The 19,460-nt window shown below is 40.3% G+C and overlaps 1 protein-coding gene across 2 annotated transcripts in view; it reads left to right on the forward strand.

The window, feature by feature from the left end:
- Positions 1-10,230: 10,230 nt before the first annotated feature.
- The window catches only part of CBLB (Cbl proto-oncogene B), a 126,501-nt gene continuing 117,271 nt past the window's right edge, over positions 10,231-19,460 (forward strand). Inside the window, exons 1-2 of one of the 2 annotated variants that reach the window (XM_058018519.1) lie at positions 10,231-10,329; positions 11,206-11,364. In XM_058018519.1, coding sequence (XP_057874502.1) covers positions 11,218-11,364 — 147 coding nt within the window. In that variant the 5' untranslated portion in view covers positions 10,231-10,329; positions 11,206-11,217. The remainder of the gene's footprint in view (positions 10,330-11,205; positions 11,365-19,460) is intronic. The other variant, XM_058018520.1, reaches the window with a different exon arrangement.

Here is a 19,460-nt window from a genome sequence, read left to right on the forward strand (position 1 = left end):
CTAGCAGGCCCAATTAAAAAAAAAACCAACCAAGTCTCATGACATTTTTGTGTTCTACTCAGCGAAAGAAGGAATTACAGTCAACTATTCACAAAGAATATCAAAGATTTTGAGCTCAAACTCCCTTCCCAGGCACTCCTTCCAGTAGTCACTCAAGTTTCACTATTTCAGCCAAGGAGCATTCTTTCAAAGGAAGCTGCAACTTCTGCAATGCCAAGCAGAGCAGCCACTCAAATTAAAAATGCAGAAAGCTTGAGTGAGCATCAAGGTATAGTATGTTGAACAGAAGCTGAACTGACAGATAAGCTATGCAAGTAATTGAGAATAGATCAAGTGCTACTTGCACAGGCAGTGAAAAACACACGTTTCTCTCTCACAAAAATAAATATCTTTTTAAAGTAACACCTTAGTAAATACCATTTAGTTTTAGCTGTGGTACCTACCAGGAAGGTTTCAGAAACTCTGGAAAGTGTGATAAACAAATGCATTTCATTTAAACATCAAGTCTGAACTCTCAACTCTTCCAAAATCATGAACATATGAGAGGCCTTTATATAAAATCCCAGGGTGATGTTTGCATAATGTCAGTGAAACCAAGGCATTTAACTACAGCCACAAGCCTGTATTTTTAAACAGATTTCAATCTCAACTTATTGCTTACAGCATATTTTCTCTGATTGCTTTCTGATTATTTTACCTCATCTTTGTTTCCTTTCCTGCTCCTTCAGAGGTCATTGATAGAACTGCACATGAAGATAACAGCCTTCTGCTAGTTCTGCCCTTACACAGTAACACAAGAGGACCTGCAACTGAACACATTTTCCATTTATATAATCACTACATTCTTGGAAGATATTTAAAAGGTTTTATTTACTGCCCAAATTATCTTATTTCTGAGTAGGTTACCTGCTGTATTTCTGCTTTTTGGCTCCACCAACTACACTATTCACAGGCTTTGTGGCTCAGTAATTAGGTTAAATAGAGTTAAAAAATTCAATTGGCATGATTTAGCCAAGTGGAAAGAAAAAAAATATAGAAGCACAATGAGTAAAAGGAAGTAAGCCCATGAGAAAATATTTTCAGCTTTGACCAAAGGGAAAAAAAAAAGGAGAGAGATGCACATTATGATTTTTTCCTTTTAAAAGTGTTCCACATTTTTAAAATATTTGAACTGGCATGCACTCTGCCACACACACCACAGTACTTACCATGTTCTGCTTTTCAAAAGTGCAGATCTGCCTGTTTCTATAAAACTCACAACCACCTATCATTTCATTGCCTGTAAGTTAAAGTAGATATTCCACACAGGCAGGAGATATTGCACTAGTACAGGAACAGACACTCCACAGAACTGTAGACTTTATTAAGTCATGGGGCTGTGCAAGATTATGAAATTGGGTTGAAAAGCCTTGCAAGTGAGGTCTCTTTGAGCTTGAGTGGCAGAATGTACTTTTATTCAGGGTCTGCAAAGTGAATTACTCCTGCCATTACACTGCTCTAGCTGACACAGAGTTATGAAGAAGAAAGGCAGTACAGTAAGAATTCCCACACATCCCTAGAAGTTTCATTGAGATTGTACAAAAAGGGGACAAAATTACTTCTGTTTGTCACCAAAAGGAAAAAGCTCTCTGAATACATCAGGTTGTCTGCTTTAAAGCACTCACCTCCCTCAGAAGATGACTTTTAAGATGAATGAAAAGATGAGTCTTTTGGATGTGCTGAGCCAAGCTTCTACCAATCTTTCTAGCATATGGGCTTTTTTCCCTGGAAGTTGTACACTCTCTTCAGCCATGTTAGACAGTGCAGCCAGACAGCAAAGTGGCAATTATGTCATATCCTCACAAACAGTGTGGGGACAGTCTTGCTGAGACCCTGACAGAAGAAGTCCAAAGCCAATTTATATAGCATCAAAGAACTGAGGAGTCAATGAATCCATATTATTCTCCTTCAATCTGACAATATTTAAGTATGCTACACATGAAAAATAAACAGCCCAAGGCATATACCTATGGAAAAAGTGAAGTATTTGGTTCAAACCAACTTCAGAAAACCAGGCACAAGCAGTGGGAAGTATTCAAGGGTTTTAGAATTAGCAGGCAACTCTGCACCTCGGTGCACCTTCAAAAAGAGAAACCTTCACATTCATTAAATTTTTCATTATCAAATATCTACTTTTATGAGACCAGCCTGCCCTTTCAAGGATTCATAAATAGACACTTAATCAGATCACTATTTTCCTCTCAAAATTCTGGGTGCATTGCCTATAGGGAAAAAGAAAACTCATGCAAAAAATTTCCAAGACACAGGGTTTTCCTACCTCCTCCAAACTTTCTTTTCAAGTTTTGGACAAAACTACCAAATATTAAAAATTCAGTTTCTGATATTCCTTTCTACTAGGACTGAGTAAAACACTACTCACTGTCCACACTGCTGACATGTAGGAATATTAACAATACTTGTGAAAAATAGCATTCAGACTCTCTTTTCATAAAGAGAAAGACACCAAAAAAGGCAAACATGAAAACCAGGGACAATATAGGTAATACTATTGCCGTTTAGTCATACCTACATAGAAAAACTGAAGAGAAATTTTCATTTAATATGGCAGACTGAGCACCAACAATGTACTGTACCTGGTGCCAAAATTATGCAGCTGTTGAGAGATACAAGGCTTTAATCATAAATACTTCATTCCTTTAAAAGTGAGCACTGTGACATGGTCTGGTTAATTCACAGAAAAGCATGATAAAACCTATGAGCTGTGTGGATTACTGGTGGGTATGTAGAAAAATTGTGTTGGAGTGTTCATCACCAGTTCTGATGAAGTAAGAGTTTGAGAAGAACTGAACTACATAAGAAGACATTTTTTGTTATCCCCTATAGTACTACACTATTTCAAGAAAAGCTATAAAATACCAGACCCTTTTAAAAAGCCAAGAATAATAGAAAGGAGAAAGGAAAATACTGGCACAACAGACTTGTGAGCCAGTATACCTGGTTTTGCATTTACCAGTAAGTGAATGGTAACTGAACAAAATAAAAACACAGGGAAATAAATCTGCAGAGCGAAAACCCAAAACCCAGACTGAAATATAATCACATTCCTAGTAATTAAAACTACTTTTGTGCAGCTTGGTACAAGGGTCACAATGTTCTGCTGGACAACTCCCGACTGTCTAAACAATGGGGGCATCCATGTAGAACTGGATACATTGAAAACTTGACAGGAAAATTAAAGAAATTCAACCAAATAGGTTAATTCAAGCTTCACTTCATTATTAGTTTTACTTTGACCTTTTCATATTTCTTTGGACACAACATGCCTTAATCTGAAACTTAATGGAAACAAATGTTATACTCTGCCACACAACAGAATTAATAGAATAATGCAAAAGCACATTTTTATGTAGTGTTCACTGTTGTTCACAATATGACTTCTTGATGCAATAAAATGAATATTCTCAAAAGGAAAAAATCTCTTATTGTTCTCCCCAGAAGTCTGATTCACTGGTTTTCCTCTTCCTCTGAGGGGAAAAAAAAAAAGTCTTGTGACGAAGTAGAAAAATAGTCACCAATTGCATTATAAAGAGTGAGAAATTGATGCAAAAATCTTATCAGCTCACTCTGAGAATAACCAAATGCTCTGAAGTATGCAGCAAATTATCAGAAGTACCAAATGCAGTTTATGTTACAAAACAGCCCATGCAAAAGGTCAAAAATTACTCAGTTCTATTAAAACAGTGACTTGCCTTACAAAATGCGTGATTTACTTTTCAGCATGGAAAAAATTATTTTAAATTAAGGTAAGCAAGAAGAGGGGAAAAAAACCCCAACTTGTTTATTCTGCTAAAGACAAAAAGTTCCTGCCATTGCTCACAAACAAAATATCAGCAGAACTTGAGGCACACAGGAAACACAAGATACACTACAAATTCACAGGCAAGGAGTCAAACAGATTATAGTTCAAAAAGTTGTCTTGCTTTAGAAGGATGAACAAAAATACTGGAAGTGACAATGTAGAAGAAGAAATTTAAGCAAATAAGTCATCACGCTTAAGCTATGATTTGCTTACTGCATAACTCCCATTTTTAAGATGCTATCTTACTCAACTGAAAACATGGTTTTCTGAAGGAAAAGCCTCTATGACAGTGTCTCACCTGAATATTTCAATTAAAACCACTAGCAATATAGTTCAAATCTCCGCTAACTGAGCTTATTTTGACTTGCAGAAGCACAGAATAGACACAGAATAGACACAGGCTTGTTTCCTGTCAAAGTGCTACTCCTACTCCAGAGAAAGATGGCAATGAAAAGTCCCTGGGAGTATTTTACAACCTCTTACCACAAGCTGAAAATCTTAAAAATTTTGGCAAAAAAAGGAGCTATTTGAATGGAAAACCTCCTAATTATCAAGTCAAGCAAGAAAACCCAGTTGTACTTTGGCAAGACATCAAAAAGGATGTTAAAGACTGTTTTATCAGACCAAGATTGGGAAGAACTGAGATCATGGCACTCAGAAAGAACAGGGGGATAATTAAAAAAAAAAAAAAGAAAAAATAGATTTAGGCATTGTTTTTTATGCTATTGCACAGATGGAGCAAATTCAAGAAGTAGTACTAAAATGACAGGACTTAGTTAAAGCCTTTGCACCTGCTCTGGCAGATGGATGCAATTAATAACAGAAAAGAAACAGAAGAACACTCCCTGAGGGGTAGGTTGTTTTAAAATTAAGCTGACACACTTTTTTTACTACAATATATTAAGGCGGAGATGTGTTTTGAAGTGGGCTGTCTAGTTTACAGCAAACGAACTCATTAGTGAGGTGTGCAAACAAACACAGGCCTGGCCCCACAATTAGTTTTCATACTCATTCCGCAAACAGAGAATACATTTTTAATTACTCACAGTCAGGCAAATGGATGGGCTGTATTTTGCAAGGGAAACAATATCATACTTAAGTAGATTTGCTCCTAGGGTAAAGGAAAGATTTGAAAACGTGAGCACAAGAGCCTCAGTCAGTTAAATTCTTGCCCTTTAAAGACTTCACTCTCGAGAAGACAGTTGAAAACAAGTTCATTATTTGCAGCCCAACCAAAATGAACAAAGATGAAACATCTCCTGTTACATTGTGCATATGCATGTGTGTATATTTAAATGCATTCAAACTCCAACAATATCTGTCTAGCTACTGCAGCCACAATGATCTAGGCACACCATGAAGTGTAGCAGTTACTACGATACTGCTGAGTAGTTTTGGCCCATGTCAGCTGCTGCTTTCCCAAACAAATCCCAGGGAGGTTCAGGGTTAGCACAGGTGAGGGATCACTCCTTGGATGTGGGGGTGTGAGGGGGTGGTGAGGGGGTGTAATTTCAGGAAGGATGGTGGTGACCACCCCTGTGCCAGCCTGCCTGGCCTCAGGGCCCAAGAACAGCGCCTGGCCCATTTTATTTACAGGTACAGACAGAGCTAAATTTAGCTGCTCTTGCCACATCAAGGATAAAAAGAGGATTTAATTACTCAGCAGGGGGAACTAATACTGCAACACTATTATTATCAGTTGTACTGCAACAGCCTGCTGGAGTAATGACGGAACTTTACAGCGTACAGAACTTGGAAAGGCAGCCTTTTTTTTTTTCTTTCTTGCAGTAGTTCAACAACAAAGTGGATTAAACTATTACACTATTCACATTTCATGTGTGAAAAGAACATGTTTTCACTTCTAGAAAGCAGTAACAATTTTTTTTAAAAAGCAAGTTTGAGTACTTGATAACTATGAAAACCATAAGTAAATAGAAAAATAATAAGTAAATTGAAAAATAATGGTAGCCAAATAACTAGATTATAATCTGACAACAAACTGCCACTCTCGTCACTAATTTTCTCCAAGTATTTACCCACTAAGGCAGGAAAAGCATCTATTATTATTATACCAACTTGTATTATCAGTAAGAGAATATTGAGGGTCACAGGTGATTGGTTTTGCTTTCTGTCTCTCGGTTTGCTACAATAAATCCCAGATAAGTACATTGCAATCTATTTTAAAAATTATCCATGATGCTGGTTTACAGTTTATAAATCCTTTTTTGGATTTGTTTTAGATCTAAATATCCTAGCATTCTTGAGGGCACTGCAAAATAATAACATGGAACCATTTTGCATTTACTGCACTTTAATATTCTTATGAACTGTTACAGGTGATTGTGCAGAATACAGGAGAGAAGGGTAGCATTAGATATTGTATGTATCTAGAATGGGCTAGCCAAAATGTGTTTAAGCAAATAGTCTTGGAACTTATCTGTTGTTACAATAATTATCTTTTCTCTTTTTTTGGTTGTTTTGTGTGTTTGGGTTGTGGTGTGGGGGTTTCTTGTTTGCTGGTTTTGTTTGTTTGATGTTTTTAAAGAACAGATAAAGGTAAGACACCAAGATACCAGTATGTTCCAGTGGCCCTTGAAGCTTCAGTTTCCCTGCATAGAGCGAGCAGCTGCATTTTGCTGGGGCACTGCACATCCTGGGAAGAGGATGACCTTGTCAGAGCCTAGCCATTAAACCACTGCCTGACCCTGCACCACAGGACACTACACCCCCATGAACAGCTGCCTTTTCATCACATCGTACATATTCAGTGTAAACACCAAGAGATAAATCTGAAAGTTTAAGGATGCTGGGATAGCCAGAATATTGTGTTACAATTAGCAAGAAGTCACTTCACATTCAGTTTTTTAAATGGAGGGCTTAAGCTTTACAAGCATTGCTACCATATCCCTTAACTCAGCATATCATATACTATATGAACCTTATTGATGTTGCTATAAATATAACCTCCATCTGTCCTCTTCATTGTTTTTATGTTTCAGTATATTTGGGTACAAAACCACTTGTACCACAGCAACAAACACACAAATGACAAAAGCTCCCAAACCACATGCATTGACTGACTGCAGAAAATCAGTAATATTTTAATAGCTGATGAACAAAGAAAACCAAACCATCTCTCTTGCTGCCAATGCCTGTCAATTGCTCTTTGATTGAATGGGATTCATTCAAGAGCACCAACATAAAGTTTCATTCATAAGGCAGTCTACTCACTCCAGAAGAATGAGAGACACCAAGAACATAAAGAAATAACCAAAAAAAACCTCCACAAAAACAAAAACCCAACAAAACCCAAAACAGTTAACAGATAAGAAAATACAATGGACAAATGCAAATGTTAGCTTAATCTTTTATATCTGTTTTCTCCCTACCAACCAGCTGGGTTTTTCAAGAAGTCACATGATTTTGCTTTCCAGTAAAATGCTTGGACCTAAAATTCCTACTTTACAAAGTAGGACTTAAGAAAGTTCAATTCAAGGCTTCTTTTACACTATCTTGATTCCTTCATCATATCCTGGCTCCCAATCACCTTTACTCCACAATTTTCACTACAAAATTTTACTGAATCCTGGATGACATTCTAATGTCATCATCATTACATAACTCATTAGTACCTTGATTAGGCTGAGGATCAGTCTCATGTAATATACAAATCTCAAAATCTGAAACCTCAGACTCACTGTGTTTTATTCTGTTTTCATAGAGAGATTAAATCACAGATCCAAACTGCAACATTCTTCAGTATAATAACAAGTAGAATCAACATTCAGTTGGAGAGCTTGTAAATAAAAGAGATCTGTGGAGTCATTTTAACTGTATATACAAAAGTTTTGGACCTTAGACACCAAACTTACACACGTACCTTATATGTAACCCAAACAGAAAGATGCTCTTTCCTGGAGATTTAAAGTACCTGACCAAGGTTTCTGCATTGAAACACCCTGTGGTCTCTCAGTGGATCTATACATAGCAGGTTAGCTTCCTATTTTAGCCTATCAGAGAGCCTGAAGCTGGGGAGTAGGAATACCTGGACATTAACACAGTGCTGCTGGCCTGTATTAAAATATTCCAGGAGCCCAGTGCCTTCAGCCACCACCCTTAATCCTTACAGACCCCAAGGACCCAGCAGGCAAGCTCAGTCTTTATGTATAACTGCTAACAAGACGTGCCCTGAACTTCAAACACAGCAGGCTGTTTGCTTCACTCCTCCCAGCCTCACCTCTCAGCTGTCTTCTGTCAAACAGCCTTGTCACTCTGTGTGCTTGAAGCCACACCAGCAGTGCTGTGTCTTCTCGTCCCTCCACAGCACAGCCCACAGAATCCTGACCCATCTTTAACAGCCTTGAAGCTGCAGCCATAGGTATCCCTTCCACCTGCTCTCCCAGCTGGCTTGCTTCCAAAGTACTCACATGACCCTCTGAGGACTGCAATTCCCAGAACATCTGTACTTACTGCACAGCACAGGCAATGAGACAGCACTGCTTGAGAGCCACTCACTCTCCCCATGGAGCTGGCTACTCCCTCACCAGCACAGCAGGGCTGCAGAGGGAGGCAGGGAACCCGGCTGCTCGCTCCTGCTGGCCCTGCACTCGGATGAACTGCAAGGTGCCATGACTCAGCCCCAGACGGCTACCAGGAGCTCACAGATCACAGCTCTTGGCAGAGTGTGGGATATGAAGGGAATGACATAACAACAATGAAAACAAAGCAATCGAGACCAGGAACCAGAGACTTTACAAGTCCTGAAAAAGCATCAGCTCCTCTGCCTTTTTCACAACCAAATGAGAGATAGCGACAGAGTAGTAGGCACTCACTGTCAACTTAATCTCACGAAAGCTGAGCTCCAAAGAAAAATGGGACAGGGACATCAGCCAGAGAGGTTTAAAACCAACACAGGGAAGAGGCTACAATAATTTACAGAGACTACAATAAAATGAGAAGCTTCCAACCCATTTAAGGCAAGTAACTGCCAATTCATATTTAAAAGCTATAGAGGAACAACCTTTGAGGAAGACATTATTGACAGGATTTTATTGTTTTATGTGTTCAAAAGAATAACATGACACATTTTAAATCAACAGGAAGATACCTGTGCTAAAAGTACCTATAAATTAAAATATGAATAAAAGCAACACTGAAATACTCTACGAGTTTTTCTGTTTTTCCTGACTCCTACTTTAATAAAAAAGTCAAATCCACAAAAAAGTAGGGAAAGAACCAAAAAAAGAGCAAACCATTAAAAAAGAAAATCTTTGGAAAGAAAACTACTAGAATTTGCAGATATTTTGAAAACCAAAACTTAAAAATATCCTTAGAATACAATTTACTAAGTGTTACATTTTTGTTTCCTTTTACTTCAGCTCATTAGAAGATTAGCCCTTGCAAAGTATAATTACTCCCTGGACTATCTTCAAAAGGATCTGAAGTCAAGTGTCTATCACCCAATGCAGGTAAGCCTCACTCTTTGCAGCATTCTATCAGTTGACTTTTATTTACCATATCCCCAGGGTAAGTGCTCTTACCAAAATAATGGCATCTAAAAGGGCTTTTTAAACCAGAAAGTGCTTACATTTTCCCCTCACCACCTTTTGGTTGGAACTCTCCAGCCCATTCCCAGGCATGGAAATCTCAGCACTTGCTTAACAGCAAAACTCCCTCAGTCTCAAAAAAAAAAAAAAAAAAAAAAAAAAAAAAAAAAGAGCAACAAAACAAGAAAAGAAACCAGACAGAGGAAAAAAAGTTCTTGTCTCTGCGGCCACAAAAAAACCCCAGTGAACTCCCAAAAGCGCGAAGGGGAAGAGCCAAAGGGCGGCAGGCACTACCAGACTACCAGTTGTCAGCACGCCCTGAACGCTCAGCACGCCGGGGTCTCACGGCCTCACCGGGGAGGGACACGCTGCCCCTGGAGATCCCACAGCCAGGGACAATATCTGCGTCCCCACGAAGGCAATCCCTACCCGGCCGCCACCACCCCAGAGGCCTCAGGCTGCCCCTCAGCCGGCGGGACCCGGTGGCACCAGAGCCCCCCCTCGCTCAGCCCGACCCCGGCCAGCTGCGATACCGCTCCCTCCCCTGCCGGCCGCGGCTTCCCGCCCCCTCCCCATCCCGAGCCCGCTCCCGGCCGCTGCCCCGCCCCGTGCCTGCACCAACGTCCATTTGCTAGATGACGCGTCAATCAAGCAGATCTGCCCTTGCGATTGGCTGTTGTGCGGCAGCGTTCCCGCCCCCGGGCAGAGGGCCGCGCTGGCGGCGCGGCGCGCAGGCGCGCACGCAGTGTTGTCCCGGGGGTGGGCATGTTCCGAGGAGAGGAGCGGCCGCCAGCGCGCCGCGGGGAGGGGGCGGGCGCGGCTGAAGGAGCGGGGCCGCCGCCGCCGGGGAGCCAGCCTCACTTCCTAGGAGTGCGGGGAGACCACAGCCTGCCGGGGGCTGCGAGCGGTGCCGCAGACAGACCTGTGCGTGTGCATCTCTCTCTCTCTTTCTCTCTCTCTGTCTCTTTTGCATGTGCCTGTAGGACTCTCCCCACACGCGCGCACATTCCCACCCACCCGCCGGGCAGGCTGGGCTGGGGTACGGGAGGGCGATGCGGGCGGCAGGGCAGGAGTTCTTCGCGCTTCCCCCTGAGGCAGCGCTCCCTCGCCCGCCGCCAGCAGCAGCCGCACGGGGCAGAGTCCTGCGGGGCGGCCGGCGCGGAGCGGGACGGGCGCGGGCGGCGGGGCGGGATGGGATGCGCTCCGCCTGCCTCCCGCGGCACTGAAGCCGTCGCGGCCGGAGGGAGGAGAGCCTGCTCCGGGGAGACGCTTCTCCTGCGCTCGGCTCCGCCGCGGGGGCCGGGGAACCTCCTCCCTGCCGCCGCCCGCTCCCGGCTCTCCCGGCGGCCGCTCTCGCCCTTGGCACCCGGTCCCTGCGTGTGCCGGGAGCCGGGTCCGTGTGCCGCCGCTGCCCCGCCTGCCCTGCGGTGCCTGCCTGCTGCCCGCGCTGCCTCCTCTGCTCCCTCCTCCCGCTCCTGCCCCCGCTCCGCCGCGGCCTCTTTTGTTGTGCCGTGCCGGGCATGTGCCCGCGGCCGGGGCGCAGGGACGGGCAGGGTGTGTTCCCCCCTACCGATGTCGGTGTTGACAATAAATCCGAGATCGCTTCTGCCAGTGTAAACCCGGGCCAGGTGGGTTTACGCTGTTTGTCATGAAAAGTTAAGCTTGTTCCTAAACATGCCCTGATCTTGCCCTTTCCTGCCCGTGAAGAAGGAAGTGTTGCCTCGCAGGCTGCGGCGGGCTCTGTGACAAGATGTTTTCGGAGCACCTTGTGAGCCTGTGTTTCTCTGTCCTTGCGGCCAGCTTGGCTCCCAGATGGCCAATTCCCTCAACGGCCGGAACCCGCGCAAGGGACGGATCCTGGGCTTCATCGATGCCATTCAGGATGCTGTGGGCCCCCCCAAGCAGGCAGCTGCTGACCGCAGGACTGTGGAGAAGACCTGGAAACTTATGGACAAAGTGGTGGGTGTCTCTGCGCGTCCGTGTATGCACACAGTGAAGAATGGGGCTATTTAAATAGGTCCACAGGGGCAAACAGCTTCTTCCTGGAGCTCTGAGTGCTGTGCTGCATGTGCCTCGGGGAGTAAGGAGACTTATGTTTTAGGTTATTTAAGCATCATTTGTCTTTTTTTTTTTTTTTTTTTTTTTTTTTTTCCCAGTGGCCTCTGGCTATGTTTTTTTAAATCTTGGTTTGTGGAAGGAAAACAAATGTGTGTGTTTGCCTTAGGCTATTGTTATTTTCAGATCCTTTAAAATGACTCAAAGTTGAAGAGCTGTCCTAACCAAAAGCTGCTTAACTTGGACTTGTAATCACATATTCTGTGTGTTTCATGTTGTGTCACACTGTTAGTCTGCAAACAAGACCTCTGAAATATTAAGCTTCAGTTAAGCTAATTGTCCTGTGAGATATGTTGGTGATGGCAACATAGATGTGTTTGTGCTTTTAGGAATGTGCGTGGGGACTGGGGGATGTCACTCTTGTCAGTTTAGTAAACAGATTAGTATGGCATGCCTAACTTTTTAAGTATGTGTTCTGCATTTTAATGACTTATAAGTACATCTACTATTAATTTTGAAACTAGAAATACACTGTACTGAAACTCATTTTTCAGGAAGTGGGGGGATAGACTTTAGCTCTTATGTTTCCCCTCACTAGCCTGATACATTTTGTTTAGTATTCTTTAAAATGACAGCTTGTATCATAATAGATTATCTAGGAGAGTGCCTTACCAGTGGTAGGAAGAGTTGATTGTAACATGGCTGGCTGTTCAGGAGAGGCAGGCACTCTGCTTTGCACACTGTGTGATACTTTAAAAGCTTCTTCTTGGAACTGCTGAGCAGCGAGGATTGCTACCTGTTGGCCTTGGGTCTGTATGGTGATACAGTTACCACTTTTAACTCTGATTCTCTGTGATTTAGTGCAGCTCTTTGCTTTCCCTGTAGCTCTTGTGAAATAAGATGTTCAACATTTATTGACGTTTTTAATTAGTTATACTGACTGGGTGGAGACTGATGTAGTATGCCTTTACAAGTGTTTAAGTATTTTTTGAAGTCCTTATAGGCTCTTTATTGATGCTACAAGACTAGTATCTGTATTTCCACGGTGTTTGCTGGCAGCAATTATAAACCGAAACCCCAGGTTTAATTAAAATGGTTATTATCACAAAGACTTTGTTGCAATTTTCCTGTCAATGGTCAGGATGCTGTTAACAGTGAGTTCTCTTGTGTTAAGGACTGTGAGTATAAATACTCGAAAGTAGGTATTCTTCAGTAGGAGGAAGTTTTCAGCTTGGGAGCAAGGAATATGGTTTGTTGTTCAAACCACGTGGGAAATGCAGAGCTCTGATTTCCCTGTGTCAGGCCATTTACAGATCTTTACAGATTTAGTAAGGTTATACCCTAATTTGTTTGTAAAATCACAGTTACCAGAAAGTCTTTATTCCGCTGCTTGGATTTCTGGATTGCTTTCACTCATCCAATACATGATAACTGTATTTGTCACAGCCCATCAGAGTAGCCAGGAAGGCCTCTTTGGTAGAAGACACTGGAAGGGCTGGGCACTGTGCTTCCTTTTTCATTTTACTGTATAAGTGTCCTCAATTTGGATCTTTAATGTATCCTCTTTAAGCTGCTCTCAGTTAATCAAATTTTATTTCCAAATTGTATTAAAGTATACCAGACGGGATGATGTCATAGTGTGAGAATGCTCAAGCTTGTTGGTTGTGATTTTAGCATTTGGTACTTGTACTGAAAGGATGTGTTTGAGCAAATTTAATATGCTGGCAAACAGATTTAAATCTCATAGCCTTGTGTGGCAGCAGGCACAGGAAGGTCATTTTTTCCTCCATCTAGATCAAACCCAGGGATTAAAATCAGAAATAGAAACCTGCTCGGTCAACTGTTGTTTTAAATCCAATTTCTGGAGTGTGTCCTGTGACTGATTTCTGTGGTGGGTGACTGATCAAATTAATACCTAGCAAAGGCAGAAGTTCTGCCAAGTCAGTAGGGTGCTATCCATAGTAACGTTGTGGCTTGGAGGCCTATTTTACTTGTTGTAATAACAGTTATTATGCTTGTTTATTCTTTGACTATAGTAGCTGTGATAATCATCTTATTGCTGTAGTAAGGTAGCTGAAGTTTTCCCCCAGTTTGATGATGTTAAGAAAATGAATAGTGGAAACAAAGCAAAGCTTTTATCTTGACCAAACACTGAAAAAAGAGCAGCCTTAAAAACTAGTGGCAGAGCTCAATAATTTCTGGTTTGCATTTTTTTCTTTTTTAAAGTTGATGCATTCTACCTTTCCTTCATTTCTTTCTGTAATTTTGTCCTCTGGCAGATGAGGTTTTCTGTATTAATTACTTGTTTTCAACAATAAGGGATTAACCAAACATTCCTACCCTATGAGAACTGTGCTATGAGAGTAGTTTTGTAGTGTATGCAAAAATTCTGGCTACCTAGACACCATGCAAACTTCTTTGTGTAGAATTGGTTATGTGTCCTGCTTTCAAATTGTTCAGATTTCACGATAATGTCAACTTTCCATGGGCTGATGCTTTAGGTTGGAATAGGCAGAATATTGCAGTTCTGTTTGGGTGCTCTTTAAACTTTTATTATCAGTGTGAAGATAATAATGGATTTTGAAAACGAGTTCTTTAGCAGGACAGAATGTTTGAATAATGCTCCTGCTTAGAGCCTTGTTTGTAAAAGTTACTATAAGCAACATTCTTGCAGGGAATAAAAAAACATAATCTGCATGTCGATAGTCAGTGAATGTAAATTATTATCTGTCCATATATCTTTCCTTTTTATACTTCGTACAGCGGGATCTATAGTTTTTGTCATTTATTGGTGTGTCTTTTGTAAATTTATAATGTTACCTGCATTATTAAAGGGAAAACAATATTAAGCATCAATGTCAAGCTTCTCTACTGCTTTTCTCATGGGTAAGAAATAGCTTTATCACTGAGAACCAAGAATACTTCAACTTCTGTGCAGAGCTAAAGATAATATTTCTTTTATGGTTTAGAAGGCTAGCCTTGCTTTTCAATGCTTACATTGTATACGAAAGTTGACCATATATCTCTGGACTTTCAGGAAGCAAATTACTGTTTTTAAACCACCATGAATGTTTTATCTTGTAAATAAATAAAAAATGAATATTGTTAACAAATAACTCAAGATTTCCTTTAAACTGTGCATAAATTACATGAGCTTTTGTTTTTCTGAGTTTGTAAACCTGATGGCTTTTAAAACCTAGACCCTAGCCATGTATTAGTATTAGAGAATAATGGTATGTTGAGACAGCTTTGGGAGAGAATTACTACTATGTAAGCACTGGAGTAGTTAGGACTGTTTACTGCTTGGTCTATTTAGAGTAGTCAGTACTATTTTTTTTCACACTTCATTCCTGTGGGATTAAAGCTGGTAAAATCATGATAAATTCTGAACAGGATTTTTTTTAAAAATGGGTGTATTTCATCAACTTTTAATCACTTTTCATTCCTCCTATGCATGGGGCCTGAAAATAATTAAATTTTCTACTATGAAGATTAACAATATTGACTAAACTATTTGAGTGCACTGTCACGGCCCACCAGTTGCTTGACTCTGACTGTATAAATGCAGATGGCATTGATTTGCTATTTAGTAATTATTTACGAGCAAACTAGAGTGCTTCTCCAAAGCTTATACTATTGACCTAGTGAGTAAAAGCTGTGTTACCTCTGCAGCTTAGTATTGTGGTTTTCTTTAAATTAACATCTGTCAGCATCTGAGTATACAGAGCATGGTAGTTGAAGCTGAGTGCATTGGTTATCCTTTGCAAAACTTCATGTAATTGATTCTATGGTCAAAGTTGGTAGGAAATCTTATGTCCTCTGTCTGCTGCTTAAGGGAAAGGAATACAAAATTAAACAGAGAAACAGAAGCTTCTCTCTTTCTAATTGGAAGGAAGTAAAATTACCCTCCAAAGTCAACTCTCCTTGTGTGTCTGTGGCATCAGCATTCTTATTGTTTATTCTTCCACTGTGGAAACATATGGCTCAGTTGCAATGTGGTAGCTGTTGAACAAGCACTTACCGTATTCTCAGGAAAAAGATTGGTGTTTAGGTCACCTCTACTTGTATTCTGATGAGGGCTTTTCTTCCTATGGAAAATGAAATGCATTGCAGTTAAGGTAACTTCAGGCAGGAAAAAAATCTGTGTCAAAGAAGCATAATGTTCAAACTTGCAGCATTTTCCTTATTAGCCCCTCCTGATTAAGTTTTTCAGAATTCCTTGTTGTTGCATTGGATGTAGTAGGTTGCTGAAGAGTTGTTATGGTTTCTTAACTGCAGAGCTACCTTTATGCTGTCTGTGGTGTGTCAAGGCGTTTTCTAATTCTTTGACTGCTTTGTGCAGCATGGCAGAAGAGCTTGTTCAGTTGGCCAGTTTGGAAGTGTAGTTTTGGAAGTGTGTGAGCATTGATGCTCCAGTTGTTCTGAGCCATTCAGTGCAGCTGAAAACAGCGTTAAGCGGATGTCCTAGTCATTAGATACTCACTCTGTTTTAGCTGAGTTACTTTCCTTGTATTGTCTTTGACTAGCCTTAGGTGTTTAAACACATTGTGTCAAGGCCGCTGTCCTTTGCTTAAACACGGGTGCTTTTGTCAAATGAGTCAGGGGCTGTCAACTTTGCTTTAAATAGATTCTGATCAGATAGAACATAGTTTTTAGCAAGAAATTAATTGTCTGTGTACAATCGGCCTCCATTACACTCATCTCCGATGATGCTATGGAAAAATGCCTTATAAAGTAAGATAAATATCTTCAAAAGTTTTGAGTAGTGGCATTTATTTTGGTTAGGGGTGGGCAAGAAGGGGAGAGAGGATTAATGTTTTTCTGCAAAGGAACTAGAAGTAAATTGTCTGGAAGTTCCAGAGTTAACTGTTTCAAAATCAGTTTCTGGTAGATTAAGGTAATGCCTCAGTTTTCACAGAGTTGCAATCTTATTGTTTCTGTGATTCTGGATTAAGTACTTGGATTTTCCCTGAGTGTGAGCTACTGAAAGGAGCTTAATTTTGTCTCAGTTTGCCTCAATAAGAGAGATATTTTTTACTAACTTGCTTACTGCCTTTCATTTTTTACCACTGAGTGCTTGCTAAATATATACATGCTTACTTCCAGTCATAACAATACAAAAATCACACAGTGATATGATTCATGTCCGCTCCTCATGTGTTGGTGAGAGTTGCCTCGTAGAGTGCAATATAGATTTCTTTATTTTAGGGATGTTGGGGTTTTTTTTGTGTTTGTTTGTTTTGAGTTCTGTTTTCTTTTGAAGAAAGCTCTTGGCAAATCTTTTGCGTCAGCAGGTGTCTTTTCTTACTGCTTACTTTTAATTGTGAACTGCTGTGGTATGTGTCAGGACATCCTGACTGGAAACCATATGGTTTACCAACCATCTCCTTACAGACTTACTTCCTTTGAAGCCTTGTGTACTCTGTAAAGTGAAGGAAACCTTATACTACTTCAGTGGATCTCTGATTTGAACATGCTATTAGTATTTTTTTCAATTATAATGCATAAAGCTAATGAAGGTGTTGAAGAATTTTTGTGTGGTTTTCTTAAAAGCTTGTTCTAAAATGGAAGGTTCTGGTAATGTGCTGTATTTATCTCTCCAAATTCAGCATAAAGTGTAGCCTTGTAAACTATCTTCTATGTAATGATGTGAGACTGAAGAAAACTTTCAAGAAGTTCTGGAAGAAAATATAGTTCTTCCTTATAAATGGATATTATTTCTGTATAGCTGAATGGGCAGATTGTTGAAAATACAGCAACCAGCATAAGCAAATTGCTTTTTCTTGTTTTAATATTTTAATGGTATTTCTAATATATATGAAATCACTTATATTCTGCTTGTTGGCACATCTGATCAAAAAGATAGGCTTCAGAAAGGTAATTAATTCTTTGTTCATGAGATTTAAGTTAGGGTAAATAAGTAATTCAGAATGATTGCAGCCTTCTCTGCTTGTGGTCTGCTCTCATTGCTGACTTTTTTCTCTGAGTAAACATTTTGATCTTTCAGATGTTTTTTCCCTTATGCTTGTTACTTCAGAGAGTTGTGAGGCTTGATCAGTGACAGATTTGTGTCACCTGTAGTTGGTCTTGTGAAGAATGTCATTCTAGTTTCACGTTTTCACTAAACCAGAAATCACAGTGAACTCAAAGTTCAGAGGAAAAAAAGCATCTGGTTTTCATAAAGATTTTCACTTCTGTATTTGGGATTCCAGTTCTTCTTACTCTTCTACTAAAAGAAATTCCTGTATGTCTCTGCATGGATGATTTTCAGGTCAAGCTACACATGTAAGATTCTTTGCCTGTGTTACTGACATCTCCTTAGAGAATTCTACCTGTCAGCCTAACTTCAGTGCTTTTCTGATCTTGTAAGAATGCTATCATAGCCAACCTTTATTCTTTGAAAATACTGCTTTAGACATCTCCTAACCCACACCTGGGGCCCTGTTGTCCCTTTTTAAAATCCTGATGACCTTATCTATATCACATAAAATAGAAACAAGTTATTTTCATTTTCAAAGCTCTTGCAGTTGTGGATTGCAGTTTCAGACTTCATTACTGGTCAAGAGATGATCAAATATGCTTTAGTTTTTTTTCTGTTTATTTCCAGCACATTCTCAACTTTAAGGAGTTCCTTTGTAAGCCATTAAATTATTTGAGAGCTTGCTGTGGAACTTTGCAGTTTATGTCTAGAAATACCAAACTGCTGGTGTTCAGTCTCTGAACCATTCTTCAGCATGTTGAACAGCTCATGTATTCATATTTGCCTGCTTCCTTTTTTTTTCCCTACTGAGATGTAAATTTCTCTGGGATAAGGATGTTCTACAACATGTCAGAAGGCTTCCTGCTGTATTACTTGGTCTAAAAGTTGAAAGAATAATAGAAATTACTAAAATAACAATCAGTGAAATGAGGGGAGCTATTGCAAATGTTATGTTTTAAATACTGTTTCAAATGATGCTGAACTTTTAAAAAACTTCTAAGTGCTTGACTTTTGTCCACTCTATCTCCACTTTTCTATGACCACCTGTTACCTCAGTGTAATTGCCTGGTTGTGTTCTTGCACTGTATGTTTTAGACCCAAACTATTACCTGTTTGCTTTGCTGTTTGGGGTGCATGAAGGTCTGTTAGTGGCAGCAATCTTAATGCAGTGAATTTCTTAATGGTGTAGATCTAGAAATTACAGGAGAGCAATAGTGATAGGGCTCTGAGTAGAGAGGTTGAGTGTTACAGGATACAGGTTTGTTCCCCTCTCTCCCAGAAAAGCTCAAGGATGCATTTTTTCAAGTTGATAGATTAGTAGGAATAGGAATCTCCTTTCAGCAGTATTAAGATGTTTTTATAGCCTCATTAGTTACCTCAAAAGAATGTCAAAGTCACTAATATATAATGTGGCAATCTCCAAATGGTCCCTATAAAACTTTTATACCACATGATCTTAATTTCTTCATAAGTATTTGCATATGTGCAGCTGCACACACATCTAGATTGTGTCCCTATGCAATGCTTTAGCTGAGCTTGAGTAGCTCAGTGCATCAGCAGTCAAAAACTACCTGTTAATTTTACTCTCTTTTTCTTCTAGAGCAGAGCATTACAGAACAAACTATCAGAAAATGTAGATAGCTCAGAAACAATTCTAATCTTGCTATGTTAAGGATGTGTAGGAAACAAACAGTACCTTTCTCTTCCAGTAACATTTCCAGTGGGAACTAGATTCAAATAAAGATATTCTATTAGCCTAAACTTATTCTTTGTGTAATATATATTCAATTAATATTTGTGCCATTTGGGATCACAATGATTCCAAGTCCATTGAGATGTTTTCTTCTATTTGCTTTAAATGGCAAAGTTTTAGTAGTGAAGGCACTACAGGGATAGTTTTGCTGAGGCACTGCCAGAAGATTCCCTCCTGCCCAGTAGAGCAGCCAGCTCCAAGATGGATCTGCTGATGGCCATTGGCAACAGTGGTGCTTCTGGGCTTAATGTCTTAAATAAGGGGGAG

The sequence above is a fragment of the Melospiza georgiana genome, chromosome 2 (assembly GCF_028018845.1).
Source record: "Melospiza georgiana isolate bMelGeo1 chromosome 2, bMelGeo1.pri, whole genome shotgun sequence".
Classification (NCBI taxonomy): Eukaryota; Metazoa; Chordata; class Aves; order Passeriformes; family Passerellidae; genus Melospiza; species Melospiza georgiana.